Here is a 15,225-nt window from a genome sequence, read left to right as displayed (position 1 = left end):
AGACAGATAAGGTATTAACAAGCCCATACGGTCCATCTAACGGGATATTTTCATAACATTGAGTTATGTATGTCGTGAAGATAGATAAAATGTTATCTGGGAGGTTGATAGACACCTCGGTTGCGTTTTTAATGACCCAAAAAGGACAATAATTTATATTTCTGAATCTTTTTATATCTCTATGTTTGATGGCACAGATATCTTCAATTTCTAGTAGAACAAAATTTAAGCAGTGGGTGATATCATTCGTAACACAAGAGAACAGGCTTTTGGAAGCGTCAGAAATCCATCTAAATTTATGCTTATGATTCTTATATGTTGGGAAGAGTACAAGAATTTTCAGAGAATCAGGACAATAACCAAGTCTTGATAATTCATTATTTAATGTTGTAGCTACACAAAGCGGAGAGTTTTCAAGTTTAAGAAAGTCCTTACTATTAAGTCTTGAATTGGCAGCCTCGAATGCTAATCTTTTACATATAAAGGAAGCCGTATTTGAGGCTTTATCTAAGCCAATAATGAGCCATTTCTTTTTTGAGTCAGAAATAGAGGTCTTAATTTTAGGCGCAAGCCAGATAGTATCAGTGCTTAGCCATACTTGTGGCATAAGACTGATCTTTTTCCAAAAAATCCCTTTGAGTGTTGAGGTAAGTTGGAAGTGAACTTCCTCCTCCACTTGGAGTTTTAAGGCCAAGTCGGCCAGGCATTCAAGTAGCACCAATAAGGCACTTTGAGGATTTAGTGGAAAAGGAGGAATATGATTCAAGCCTTTACTCAAGAGGCTCCTTACTTGTGGATCTGGAATGATTTCTAAGTTAGACGTACACACATGTAATCCAAAGTCAGTGAAGCTTTTACAGAGTTTCTGAAATAGATGACAAGAGAAAATAGGAATCTCATTGTTATGGAGAAATTCATTTGAATAAAGAAGATTCTTAATAGGCGACGAGTATTTCTATCCAATCATCACATCTTTTAGTAATAAATTCGATCCAAAAATATGTCCAAAACCTTATGAGAAAATATCTTGGGGAGTAAAGAAATCCAAAATCTTGCTAGTAAACAAGCAATGTGAGAAAATCTTATTACAAGCTTCTTCCTTTGGAGGTAGGTAAAGTCTTCCACACGCATTCCTTCGTACCTGCATATTACATATCCAAAAGGTTTCTGATTGGTAGGTTTCTTCCCCGTCCTCTCACAAAACTTCTACCTCTCCCTCTTCCAAACACAGATTCACTCGAGGAGGGAGTTAAGAAAGAGGTGTAAGACGCCACCGGAGAGATAAGAGTATTAGGTCGTTTGGAAACTTGAGATTCATCATCTTCAATATTTGGTTTGATTTTCCCAACCATACTTTTGATACCTTTAAAGCCACCATAAGTGGTTAGCAGAGTACCACACCCATCCGATCCAAGCTCTTCAAGTGTGTCACACATAATTGATCTGTACTGAATAAAGGCAATTTGCACTAAGACTAGATCCTTAGCTTGTCCACCAAGCCATGAGCAAAAGAGGGAAAGGTGAAATTCTTCTGCTTTGTCAGGAAAGATACTAGGCAGATTGTTGTGCGTACCAAATAGCATGGTCAAACCAAATTATGATTGACTCACAAGCAGCTTTGGGGTCTAAGAATATGCACGCACACTTAAGGTAAGGCCTGAACACATTCCACACTGTCTCAGTGTAGTAATCAGCATTACTTTACTAAAGGTCATCACTCCTTTAGTTCTTGCGTATAAACCTGTATTCGAAGTACATTTTTTATCATCAAGGAAACTCATATTGAATGGAGCTTTAATCAGATCCCCTTTGTCCAAGAGCTGGATCCCTTTAAGAACTTTAAGTTTGCATTCCTCAATAGTAGCAGGGGCCAGGTTGGCAAGGAAGACCCAGGTTTCCATAGAAATAGGTGCAAGAAATCCTTTATTCGGGAACATCCACATGCCTGTGCTCTACCCCCAAGGATTCTACCTCAATTTGTCGTGAAGGTAAAAAAGGAAAGGCCCTAGAGACTTTCGGTACCATGTCCAAAAGCGAAGCTTCACTGAGTGAACAAAGGTCCTTCTGAAATTCTTTTACCGCTTCTAATGCAGCTGCATCTCTACAAAAGAGGCTATTCGATGGAGGGACTATAGGCGTAGAGGGAGCCGTAACAAAGATGGGACTAAGCCCGCAGAATTTTCTAAGAAGATTGGAAAGTTCAGAGCCTTTGGAAGAGAAAGATGCTAAGTCCTGAATATGGGCTTTGGAAAGACCAGCCAAATTAGAAGTAAACTCCATCAAAAGGTTGATACCATCAGATTTATTCTTAACAAGGAGAGCTAGTACTTTTACCCATTGGTCAAATGAAATAAGCTGGACAAGAGACAGACTAGACTCCTTCGAAGCATCGTAAATTAAGGCAGAGGCTTCTCTATCTTGTATACATTTTAGTACAAGAAGAGAAGCAAGGGAAAGGGGTTCCACAAGAAGAGCGAGCCCTTGGGAAAGGGAAACAATCTGCAAAATTTTTAGTCGTTAGAATTCCATAGAATTGTCAGAGAAGTGTAGACTTGAAGATCTAACACATAGAGTTACATCTTTTTGAATTTTACAACCCTATGTAGATAAGGCCCAATCCTACGTGAGATATTAGGGAAGGTCTTTTCTATTTCTTTAGCGAGTCGTAACTTCTCCGAAATCAGAGCTCTTTTTTCTGGGTCAGAGCAGACTTTAATTCTTGCAGAGAGCTTTCCCAAAACCTGGTAAACAGAAGTAATAGCTTGTGAAATGATATTATTTAAAGTAAAGTGAGAACGAGAATCATGAATATAGAGTGGAGTGGTAGTGCTAGCAACCTTTCCACAGTCAGGTTAAAAAGAACCACTGAGACTGTGTGATAGCACCCCAACCTACTAGAGTATAATAAATTATACTATAATAGGGGATTATTTCTAGAGTCATAGTCTGAGAGAGATCAACAACCAAGTCAATCTCTCTTTTGCATTTATTGTGTGTGAAGCAATTCTAAATCTATATATATATATATATATATATATATGCAAACGAACACTAACTATTCACAGACCAACAATTCTAGAAAAGAACAATGGATTTGTACAATAATTTATTTGCAGTTGAAAATAAATTTTGTACAAGGTAATGAAGAAAACAAAATATAGCTCGGGAAACCGCCAGCCCAAAGTCTGGGATTTTTTGCTTCACATTTAGAGATCCTCTGTATGTTAAGAACAGAATGTTTTAATCAAGGAAGGTAGCCCTCACCTGCACCCATAGCCACAAGAAAACAATTCGTTAGCACGTGATTGTACGCAGGTGATGTTGGGCCTCCCAGTTGTTATCCATGTCACCATTAAAAAAACACAGTTCTTAACTTGTATTTTGTTGTTTTTTTAGAAAAAAAGTTCCTTGGCTTTTTTGCCAAACTGAAAAAGGAGAGTGAAAACCCCATAGAGCAGCTATATATCAGGTTATTTCTTGAATATATTTTTTTTTAAATATAAAACTTTCTTTGTCAAACCTAAGATTATAGGAGATTTTTTAGGTAGATTAATGAAAGAAACTTCTTCTTTAATCAGACTGGAGAGAATTTTCCTCTATAGAGGTAGGCGCAAGTAATCTCGAGCCAGATCTTAGTTAATTAAGGACCACCTCTGCCTTATAGTTTGAAGTATAGAAAAAACAATCTTTTGGAACAGATCTTACTTTAAGAACCCTTTTATAAACAAGCTCAGATATTCCAAAAAACTAAGAATTTACCAATTTACAAACCAGAGCTCCCCTATTTTTAAAAAAAAATTATATTCACTTCCTTTTATAAAGAAATATCTATGTTATTATGTCATGTCTGACATACTGTAGCCCAAGCCAGCTATACATTGTCATTCATACCATAATCACCATAGACGACTCAGTACCTAGAGCCAGCTCAACCCTCGTCCGAGAAAGAAAAGACATAAGAGTAACAGCCCGGACCAACTAAAGGGAAAACAAAATTGACTTTCCTCATAGTATCGAGAACATTTTAAACCAACTAATTAGAAGCTTTTAGTTGTATATACTGCCAGATGGTAGGTAAAGACCAGATCTTATATACTTGAATGATACTAAGAAGCGAGCAGATGATGGCAAGCATATTTCATTGAATATCCGAGGTTCAAACCAACCATGGCCAGCAAAAATTTGTCACATGCTGAATCAGTGACCATCTACCCGAATCTTTCACTAAACATCCTAGTATGTGATGTAACAAAAATCAAGTAAATTTGATACCAGCATTTTATTACCACAATCCGGTATGTGATGCAACTCACTTTCTACAGAATATCAAAAGGCAGGGTAACATATCTGAAGCCAGTATTTGGTGACTTCAATATAACTATTAGCCAATTCAGTAAGATAGGTATCTGCACTAAAAAAACCAATCTTACTAGTAGGTGATGCAATACGGTAAAAAAAGTCGAGTCAATTTGCAAAAACCAATATTTACTCCCACACTAGGTTATGTGATGCCACACACTACCTACAGAATATTAGAAGACAGGGCACCAATTTCCGAAATCAGTGCATAGTGACCTCTTTAGCCGATTCAAAAATATGCACCTTAGCTAGAACCCAAAACAGTCTGGGGTCTGTCCACTTACCCAAGGTACCATAGACCTGTAGTATTACAACTGCCCAAAAAAAAATTATATCAATTTTATAAGACCAATACAGCTCGCTTTTTTGTGAATTTCTGATTTTTTTAAAAAACCTACAGTATCCTTTTCATTACACCTATTGAGTAGCTATTCTACAAAAAATAGCATCATCAACTATATACAAACCCTTTCCCTTTAAATTCCACACCATCCTATACTCAATGCAGCCAATTGTTACGATAAAAAACAATTGTTTCTACCTCCTCATAAGATTTTCTTGTACCGTAGTTATGGTCATCAACTAAGAAGATATTTTAACAGTACTCCCCGCACTCGGGAGTATGGGGTAGCCTTGGCGACTCATGTCCTACCTTTAGGTGAGCATCCAAACACCTTCTTTTACTGTGACACCTGTTTGTGTGATCATGTAATGGGTGGTTTAATAGAGATGTAGATGAAGGGCTCCTGAAATAATTATCAGCTAAGCTTTTTTGTCCAGTGAAGGATTGTGTGTGCGCGCGCGTGCGCGCGCTCTCTCATGCCCCTTGCTTGTAGGCTCTCCCCCCTCTTTGTAGGACCTTGTTGACTTCAAACTCCTCAAGCCCCTAGTCCCATAAGCATGGCAAGTACCTCAAGCACTTTAGTCAGCAAGCACGACAAGCACCTCAAGCACCTTAGTTAGCAAGCACAACAAGCACCTTAGTCAGCAAACACGACAAGCACCTCAAGCTTGGGTTGGGTTCCCACCTCAAGCTCAACTCTAGCTTGCCTAAGGTCCTAGGTCTAAGGACTTTTAACATTAACCTTTGGAGGTCTTTAATGAAGCTAACCCTAAGGTCTTTTAAGCTCCATTAGCTGGCATTGCTCTTTGCTAGACCAGCTCCCATTTGGACCCATTACCTTTGGTCCCGTGCTGAGATAAATCTAAAAGCACATGTCTATATTCTAACTCTGGGTTTCTAATCACCGAGCGAAAACAAATTTCGAGCAAATTTGGGGACAACTTGATGCAAGAACAACAATGGTGAAAGAAAATAATTATGGCATGCATGTTATTTCACGACCACAAATATGAGAATTGATGGACGAAAAGCTAGATTTTTGAACCATTATGAAAATTGAATACTTTGGCTACATGCAATCTCTTTATACTAGAGACGTAATGCAATTCTAGGTGACGTATCTTCTCTCAAAAAAGTCCACCAAAAATTTGGCACTTGGATTTTGTTAAAAAGTCAACACAACCTCGTAAGCCTACGAACCTCCTAAGGCTTTTTAAGTGCTTCTTGATGCAGTTGTGCTTGCAAGACATGTATGTAACACGTTTGCTATTGCGTCGCTAGAAATCCACGCATAAGTACCATAAGAAGTCTGCAAGCGTGTTAATACTAAACCCCTTTCTCTATTGAACAAATTGTACTAATATGAAACACATGTGATGCATTGGGAACCACAATTACCTCCCTTACCAATTTGGTTGTGGCATAGTTCTTTTCTTTGCCATAGTTGTACTAACAGTGGGAGGTTTTTAATGAGGTCAATGACACTTGTCCATGAACGTGTGTAGTCGTTAGTCTCCTCTTTAATCACTATTTGAGCCAATCGCATCCGACAACAACTTAGAGATGACACCTATCTTGTAGAACTCTGAGACTTCTTTGTCAAGGGCAAAAATATGATCACCAATATTGTTTTCTCATGTTCCAGCTTGACTTTTTCTCCAGACAATGTCAAAGGACATAGAAAAAATATCCATCTTGAATATCAAAATGATGTTTAAGTGTGCCATGAGGTGCCACTTCGATGTTACTCGTCAACGCTCGTCGTCGGCCCCATTGCTTGTTGTCTACTCCGTCGGATTGTCGTCGATTGTCCAAGATCTGTTATGCCATCGTCTATCGTCGAGCACGACCATAGTATGGTGCCTTGTCATCGTTTGAGTCACAGGACCAATATGTCTACCTAAGTTTTAGTCCTTGCCGGTGCTCACTACCGTCAGGTGCCGCTTCGAATTTACTCGCCGGCGCTTGTCGTCCGCTGTTGTTTGTCATCTACTCCGTCGGATCGTCGTCGGTTGTCCAAGCTGTGTTGTGCAGTCAAACACAACTAAAGCATGGCACCTCGTCATTGTTTGCAAGGTATGGAATGAAATGTTGCTCACAATAGCCAGCACTGGGTTCGACTCCCTTCACTCATTAGCGTCGTCGTGTATAGCATGGGACTGGTCATTGTTTGACAACGAGGTATGCAATGAAATGCTGCTCAATAGCCAGCACTGGCTCCGGCTCCCTTCACTCAGTAACGCCGCCGTGTATAGCATGGGACGTGTTTGTTGCTACAACCAGTCCACGTCGGCGCAGACTAGTTGCAGCAACAAACCAGTCCCATGCTATATACGGCGGCACGGACTGAGTGAAGGAGCACTGACTGTTTGGTGTTTCCTTTTTTTTTACATTGCCATTCTATTTTAAAGTTTCCGATCGAAATAATGCTCAAGTAATTGAATTTTGTGTGTGTTCGAACTTTGTGTGTGTGTGTGTCTCTCTCTCTCTCTCTGTCTCTGTGTGAGAGAGAGAGAGAGAGAGAGAGAGAGAGAGAGAGACTCGGGAATATTTGAGTGAGAGAAAGCCATGTCGAATGTGATCCTTATTGTGCATAAGTAAGCAAATTTGTGTGTTTTTCTTTTGATTCTTTGTGCTCAGCTGAGAGGACGTGAGAGGGTGAGAGCTCCATGGATTTATGCTTTCGTTAAGTTGCATCACATAGTTCTTTTATTAAAAAGTTTCAATTAACACAATACTAACACATTAGTCGTTCTTCAGTCAGATAACAAGAATTTGAAGGTCACTAAGGAGCCTTTAGTTTCCTAGTACAATAGTTTACTTTTTCTTGATTTTCAACAAAACTACTTTATCTTATTATTCATGTGCTCCATGACAAAAATGCCCCCGCTTGCAGTCGATGCCAGATAGGTGCCAAAACTGTCCCGCGGTCCGACACCGATGGCAAGGGGGGGAAGGGAAGGGGAGGGGGGGGGCGGGGGCGGGGGTTCTCAATCATTGAAACAAAGGAGCTAGGGCATTTTTCATGTAAAATTAATGAAGGGATTGGAGCATTTTTTGTCATGGAAATAAAGGGGTTGCAATATTTCGTGTTTTTGAAATGATTGCTACTATTTTATCTGCTATTTTTTATGAAATTGAGTAGTGAAAATGTGTAGAATACAAATTTCATAAGTAATAGTGCAATGGTTGAAGGGGTTGTTTATTTTTTATTTTTTATAACTCTGATGTAGTCCTACAATTGGGAGAGCCTTTCATAGAGAAGTGAAGGCTATGTGGCTCATGATATTCTTTGTAGTGATCAAGTGAGCTTTGTGCCAATCACAGAGGATCTTGATGACGATGATCTTCACGGTGATGAGAGCAAGAGAACAGATATTGGCTTGGGATCAATGAATGAAGTGGATGCTCACACAGCTAGGCAAGAGGCAGCCCGGCAATATAATTGGTTTCATTTCATGTTACCCGTGAGGTTGGGGCATATTTGCTTTCTAGAAAGAGGAAGAGTATAAAATTATGAATGATCTTTACTATAAGTATTCATGCCGTGTAGAGAAGGTATTTAACTGCCTTTCTGGTGTTTTTTAAATAAATTGTAAGCAGGAATTGACTGACGTTGTGCTTTGGTAGATTCTCAACATTGTTGACCCAAGGATTTGCTCAATTATTTTGTTGCTCGATAATACTCGCTCGCCAATTTGTATAACTCTTCCAACTCTTGTTCCCGTTTATTCTCCCACATTAAATGATCAGTTCAATATGAGAAAATCATTTGGGTTAGTTAGATATTAGTTTTTATGACAACCGCAATCCTTCTTCAATTGTCGTGACTAGCAATCTCATTATAAATTCTCACCCCCATGTGAGCTTGATCAAAGCACCACCAAGCGCGCGCGCGCGTGTGTGTGTGCGCGCGTGCGCGTGTGTGCATGTGAGAGAGAGAGAGAGAGAGAGAGAGATTCACTGACCTGCAAAGAAATTTTTGATGAGTGGAGGGTTGAGAGATAAAAAGTTGTTCGAAGACGCTCAAGATGCTTGGATAAGCTATGCGCGAGACGAGCGATAAATAAAGCTACGTGATATTGCCGTTTGAAAAGTTGTGTTATGTGGAGTATGGAGGAGGAGGAGCCACATTTTTGAACAGAGATGTTATGCTAACAAAGTAAAAAAAGGTTTTCCAATATTATGTAGATAGGTAGCATAAATTGATAAGATTTCTCTATCTGTCCACAACTGGCCTCAAAAGTTCAATGCTTTACTAAAGTCTTCTATAGGCAAATTAGAAAGTAAACAATGTTGCCATCATTATTTTACCACCACGTGGCACTAATCGGTAAGATTTATCCAATGGTTAAGGCCATATGTAGGCCAAGAACAAGACTTTGAAAGTAAGCACTAAACTTGAGCCTTCAAACATGCATTTTAAAACGCTATCCAATAGAGGTTGGTGAGGATAATGAATCTCTCTAGATATATGTTAGTTAACATTATGACGATGGCTATCTACCTTGAACATGATAATCATGCATAACTTTAGCAGTTCGGGAAATCCTTGATCTCCCAGACATTCTCCCTCCTCCTACCCTCAAAATGTCTTCCCCAACGCTGGATGAACTTTGTATATTTGTATCTACGATCATTAGCCAGGGATGTTTTTTGTGTAGTACGACAGTAACAGTACATTTCTCCTTTGATGTAATTATCCTTGTAGGCCTCCTTAATTACCTCGCTTGTAATATCTTATTTTCTCTCTAATATAATTCACTGTGCCTTATTGTTTATAAAATTTTAAAAATTTTAAAAAAAAATCATGTATAACTCTATCAGTTATGGTCAAGTCAAATTGCACATCATGCGTGAAAAGGGAAAAATCCATTTTAGGACTTCGAGATAGTAGCACAACAAATCCTAAATTTTAGGATCTATACTATTTTTATGAATAGGAATTAAGTTGACAAGGAATTTGATAGTGGCTCTACTAGTACAAACGATGCATTAAAATTTTTTTAAGAGGGCATTGTAGGCACAATGATGGTTAGCGAATACGTAATCACCTCCTTTATCCCTATTACTTTGACAAATGTCTTATGCATAGTATATCTTCTTTGAATTTGATTTTATGTAGAGAGCATTCCAAGACTTCTCAAAAGTACTCTCTCTCTCTCTCTCTCTCTCTCTCTCTCTCTCTCATACACACACACACACACACACACAAAATATAACAAACCCATAGGATGTCAATGTTGGTGTTGGTACAAAACAAAGCTCCGTGTATACTATGTCATTGCATTGGAAATAAGTGGTTCTCTTTATACTATGCTTGCAAAAAAATAATAAGCTGGTAATTGTGAAGAGTCATGGGTATGATATGATATTGCTCATATAAATAGATCTAAAAGGTGCGATACAATGTTATTTAAATTTTACAAACACCAAGAATTCATACAAGCATTGGAATAGTGGCTAAGTTTTTAAGACGACAATAGTGATGCTATGACCTTGTTATGACCATGGATTGGCTTTATCACATGCAACAAAGTACATAAGGAAACAAAATGTTCAACCTATTTCATGCATACAAATATAGCATAGAAGAAAGGTAGTCTTTGCTATGCTAGCCATGAATAAGAAACAAATTTCACAAACTTTCCCCGCTTGTTAAATGATATTGCCCTGCTCTATCATGTTAAATGGAGCTGTAGTTCTTGCAAGGAACAAACAAAATAGAAGATATTTGTTTGTGTTATAGCTGGATAAGCTTTGTTTGTTGAAATTAATTTTGATTTGATTTTGTTTCTCAAAGTGATGAACTAAATCAAGCTTTTTATGATTACTAAGACGTTATCCCAATTGATTTCTCTTGGGTTGCCTCTTGAATGGTCACAGTAATATAGAATTGATGATCTTAAGGATAGATTGAAGCCATTGAGGGGAACGCAACTTACTATCCTAGTAGAGGTTCCATTCAAACCAATTTGTTCTCCATGGGCATCTGGAATCCCCTTGGTGTGAAGAAGAATGTTGGTTTGAATAGGATTACTGTTAAAAATAAGTACTCAGCCTAAATTTGAAAAGTTTCTCAATCAACTCCAAGGGGAATGGTACTCTGCTAACATTGATTTGTGGTCTAGATACAATTAGGTACAAAGTAAAAGGATGGATATTCCTAAGTAGCTTTTAGAACTAGGTTTGGGCATTATAAGTTTTTTGTCATGCCTTTTTGTTTAACTAATGCACAAGACACATTCCTAACACTTAGGGAAAGTATCTTATTGCCTTATTTAGGCAAGATTATCATTTTTTTTCTAGGTGAAATTCTTGCTCATAGTGGTTCCAAGAAGGAACATTTAAAACATCTCCAAAAAAATAATTGAGGTGTTACGTCAATATGCACTCTATGTGGAGAAGAGCAAGTCTAAGTTCACTCAACCAAAGGTTCAATGTCTTTGAGATACTATTCTAGTGAAGGGTCTTGAGATGGGTTCCAAAAAGTAAAGATTATGTTGAAATGAGAGTTTTCAAAAAAAAATAGTATGATAGGCTATTCCTGCAAATTCATTAGGGTGCCAAGATAGTTGTGTCTATGATAGACCAATTGAATCTCAGTTGAATAGTCAGCTATGGCAAGTAGAGCAATAGAGTAGCTTTGAAAATCTTATGAGAGCTTTAGCTACCACCCATATTCTAGTTATCATGGATCCGAGAAAGCCTTGATCGATGCTAGTAACAAGGTTGTATGAGCAATTCTACTTCAAGATGGTAGATCTATAATTTTTGAGAGTAGGAAGGTGGCTGCTGGAGATAGCCCAACAACATTACATGTTAACAAAAATTATATGCCACCATAGGCATGAGTTACGGCATTATGTGTATGGTGCAAGGTTAGAGATTGTGTGGAGATGACAACATCAATGTGTGGTTTACTAGTAAAGACTAGATGGGAATAGAATATGACTAGAGACTATAGTATCATAAGTGAGGGTACAATTTTAGTTGAATGCTCTCTCTCACAAAAATTGAGAGAGTTTTCGGAATCTGTTTGTGGTACACACAAGCGTTATCAACCATAAGGTAAGGTGTGGAGTCATGTAAGAATTAGGGATCCTTCTCACCGCAAAGCAACTGCACTAGAGGGAGCACTCTACACACTGTTCCACTTTAGCTTGTGATGAGCTGAAGTGATTGAAACATTCTTTACCAAATACACATGACATTTATGAAAAACATTGAATTTCCTTTGCAGAAGGTAAACAAGAAAGGGAAAAGAGTCTGTTTGGAGGTGCCATAACATTAGAAAAGTTGAAATTTTTCCTAAGCTCTCACCAAAAGTATTATCCTTTTGAGGAAGCAGCTACGTATGGAAGTTAATGTGGTTGATATGCATACGTTGGTAGGATTTACGGAGCCTCTAGCTCATGTGAGGATTTTGGATTATTGTGACATACAAATAGAACAATGTTTGTTATCAAGCTTTGGTCAAAGCTTTAGTTAGTGGGAGGATAGACCTAATAAAGGTTCCACTTGGAAAAACATTAGTGCTCTTAGGAAGTGATTTCTCATTTTGTTTCTCGAGGACAAAAAACTCTTTTTCAAGGGGGATGACAAGACATAGGTCCTAGGGTTATACAGCTATAAAGCCTAGGGGCTATGAGCCTATGGAAATAGGGGCTAAAAAAGAGATTTTCATTAATCAAGGACTTAATGTCACATGCCTTCAAGCTACAAGAAGGGGGGATTCCAGAGGATCGATCCCTCCTATATATAAGGAGCAAGAATAGCCTATAAGTATTTGATTGGGCAAAGCTTCAATGCTTGCCCTTCATTGTTGACAAGGATGTTGTTTTGGATAGGCATATTGTTGTTGTTCGTTGGTCCATGCATCTCCTAGCCTTTTGTTCTAGGTGAGGCATGTTGTAGTCTCTATGAGAGGCATGTTGTCACATGGACCGTTCCATATTCTCATCTTTTTGTTTTTGTCACATGGACCATTCTATTAGACATGTTGTCACAAAGAGGTCTAGAAAGGGGTTTTTTGAGGGGATCAATCTTTGTTCCAGACATGTGTATCCACACTTGCTAGGATTGCTCCTTGCAGCTCTCACATTGAGTTCATCTTGTAAACCTTGCACCATGAGATGCCGACAAAATTGGTCAAAGATCGCATGTGTCCATATTTGCTATGCTATCGTAGAAAGCCTTCACAATAACAAAACATGAATATTTACTTTCTATTTTCACAAAGCTTCTCAACATCGCGCTCGCCTATACTTGTTTTGTTCCTGGTGTTGCCTCTCTTTTGTAGCCTCATATGACATAGTGTTTATGATTATTCTTTTTTTGTTACCTTTCACTTGCTTCCACCTTTTATTGCATGAAAGAAATTTTATATGATACTTGAAATACATGCTCTAATTAAGCAAGATCTCGATTTGGGTAGGGTCCTCCCAAGATTGACATCCTTGACATCAATCAGTCGGCCTACATACCTTATCTGAGGCATGCTAAACCTTGTGACATGCTACACAAGGAATTACATCTTATTTACAGCCTAAGGACCTAGATGTGCAAAGAATGTCAGTAATCAATACCCTTTCCACACTAACAACGAGGCAACTTAAGCTATCATCACAACAATTAGTGAATTCACTCAATCTCGCCAGAATTTCACAAGTTCCTTTCTTATATGAACTAGCACTTTGGATGACTTCTTATTCTTCATAATAGCCTCAACAGAGGTCCCTTGTTATCCTGAAAGGTTTCAAACAAGTCATACCACAATCGACATTGGCGTTCTTATTGACAATAGACACGTAGACTTTTATCATATTTTGCTAGGTGACCTTGTGCCCATGTGTCAGGCTGCCTTAATGTCCAGTATGCCAAAACAATGATGATGATAATGATAATGACCATGAATTTGAAATGTTAATTATTTTTTAGTTGGTTGAACTCAAAGGATACACAATCTTGATTGATTGAACAGCCAAGATTTCAATCACCGTGAAGTTGAAATGTTAATTATTTTTTTGGTTGATTGAGCTCGGAGGATATTAACAGATTTCTTATAATCCACCTTAAAAAAAGGAAGGAAACAAGAAGGGACCAGCTATCTTGAAGGGTACATTGAATGTTCAGCATCTAAATCCTCATAACGTTGGAATGCCTGGAAGCTTGGTTCGATTCGACTATGATTTTGTGGGGCAGGTGCCCTGTATTGAACTTGGGTTGGTAACTCTGAACCAAGGATCCCATGCGAACCGTACAGGCCAGAGAGTGGTGGTGGTGCCCACCGTTGCCCTTCTCTTTCTGTTGGGTACTGCTGAAATGGGGGGGGACCTTCTTGTCTCCGTTGAGGAAAGGCTGCATTGTTTCTTGGCTCTGGTTCCCTATTTGGGCTTCGCAAAACAGATTGGCCTGCGTAATCCCAAAACTGGCTTCCTGGTTGATTATCCACGGACTGAGCTGCATTCATTGGCCGCCGCCGCCGCCTGATTTCAAAAAAACCAAAAGATACACCTCTGTCAGAACTGACAAAAAACCCTTCCATTCCTTTACAAACTGGAACCAAAATCATAGTCGAATCGAGACTAGAAAAAGATAAGCCCGCTTATTTTCTTCCACATTGGACTAATCTGTTTTAGGAACTAGACAAGGCTCTGACAAAGGATGGATTCCAAACAGAGAAAGCTCACTAGACGCATGTAATTGAGCGACAAAGAACAACTCTAAACACAGCCTCTCTCCCTCCAAGTTTAGTTGTTCTGTTCGTGTGTTGCTATTGATTTCTCGCTTGGGTGTCCAAGCCTGTTATACTGGTATCACAGCTCAAAAGATTCTTCTCCTACGAAGGATCCGATCCTCTCAATGAAACAGACAGAGAGAGCTCACTAAATGCATGTAATTGAGCGACAAAGAACAACTCTAAACACAGCCTCTCTCCCTCCAAGTTAGTTGTTCTGTTCGTGTGTTGCTATTGATTTCTCGCTTGGGTGTCCAAGCCTGTTATAGTGGTACCAGAGCTCAAAAGATTCTTCTCCTACGAAGGATCCGATTCTCTCAATGAAACAGACAGAGAGGACAATATCCCACTAGTTACACGTTTGCAGGAGGATGAAGAGCACTCACACTCCCTGTAGTCAAACGGAAAGAACCAACGAAGATTCAAACAGAAGTAGACCTCCTTCAGAGGAATTGGGAGAAGACAACGATAAGTTTCCGAGTGGAGTACAAGCGCCGACTTCAAGTTGATACCTGTGCATAGCAAATGATCAAGTACTCCAAGGACTCAAACTATGTGAAGTATCTGAAGAATCTCCTGCTTGATGAGGTTGTTTTACTGCCATGACAGCATAATCAATCACGGGGGTAGGGGAGAGCCATAAAATAGAGATTTGTGACGTTGAAAGAGTGGGCTACAACAGAAGCAAATGACAGGAAAACATAAATTGACTACGTGATGACGTGATCCAGGCAAAAAAAACCAAAAAAAGATAACAGCAAATCGATCAGGCAAAAGGTGAAAC

The 15,225-nt window shown here is 38.8% G+C and overlaps 1 protein-coding gene across 2 annotated transcripts in view; it reads right to left on the bottom strand.

Annotated features, from left to right (window-relative positions):
- Positions 1–13,608: 13,608 nt before the first annotated feature.
- The window catches only part of LOC147446314 (uncharacterized), a 54,893-nt gene continuing 53,276 nt past the window's right edge, over positions 13,609–15,225 (bottom strand). For both annotated transcript variants that reach the window (XM_086525575.1, XM_086525574.1), the window contains one exon: positions 13,609–14,190. In XM_086525575.1, the coding sequence (XP_086381701.1) occupies positions 13,809–14,190 (382 nt within the window). In that variant the 3' untranslated portion in view covers positions 13,609–13,808. The remainder of the gene's footprint in view (positions 14,191–15,225) is intronic.

Source organism: Adiantum capillus-veneris, chromosome 12 (genome assembly GCF_014529385.1).
Source record: "Adiantum capillus-veneris isolate H3 chromosome 12, ASM1452938v2, whole genome shotgun sequence".
Taxonomy (NCBI): domain Eukaryota; kingdom Viridiplantae; phylum Streptophyta; class Polypodiopsida; order Polypodiales; family Pteridaceae; genus Adiantum; species Adiantum capillus-veneris.
Note: the sequence above shows the minus strand (reverse complement) of the source record. Positions and strands in the feature narration are given on the sequence as shown.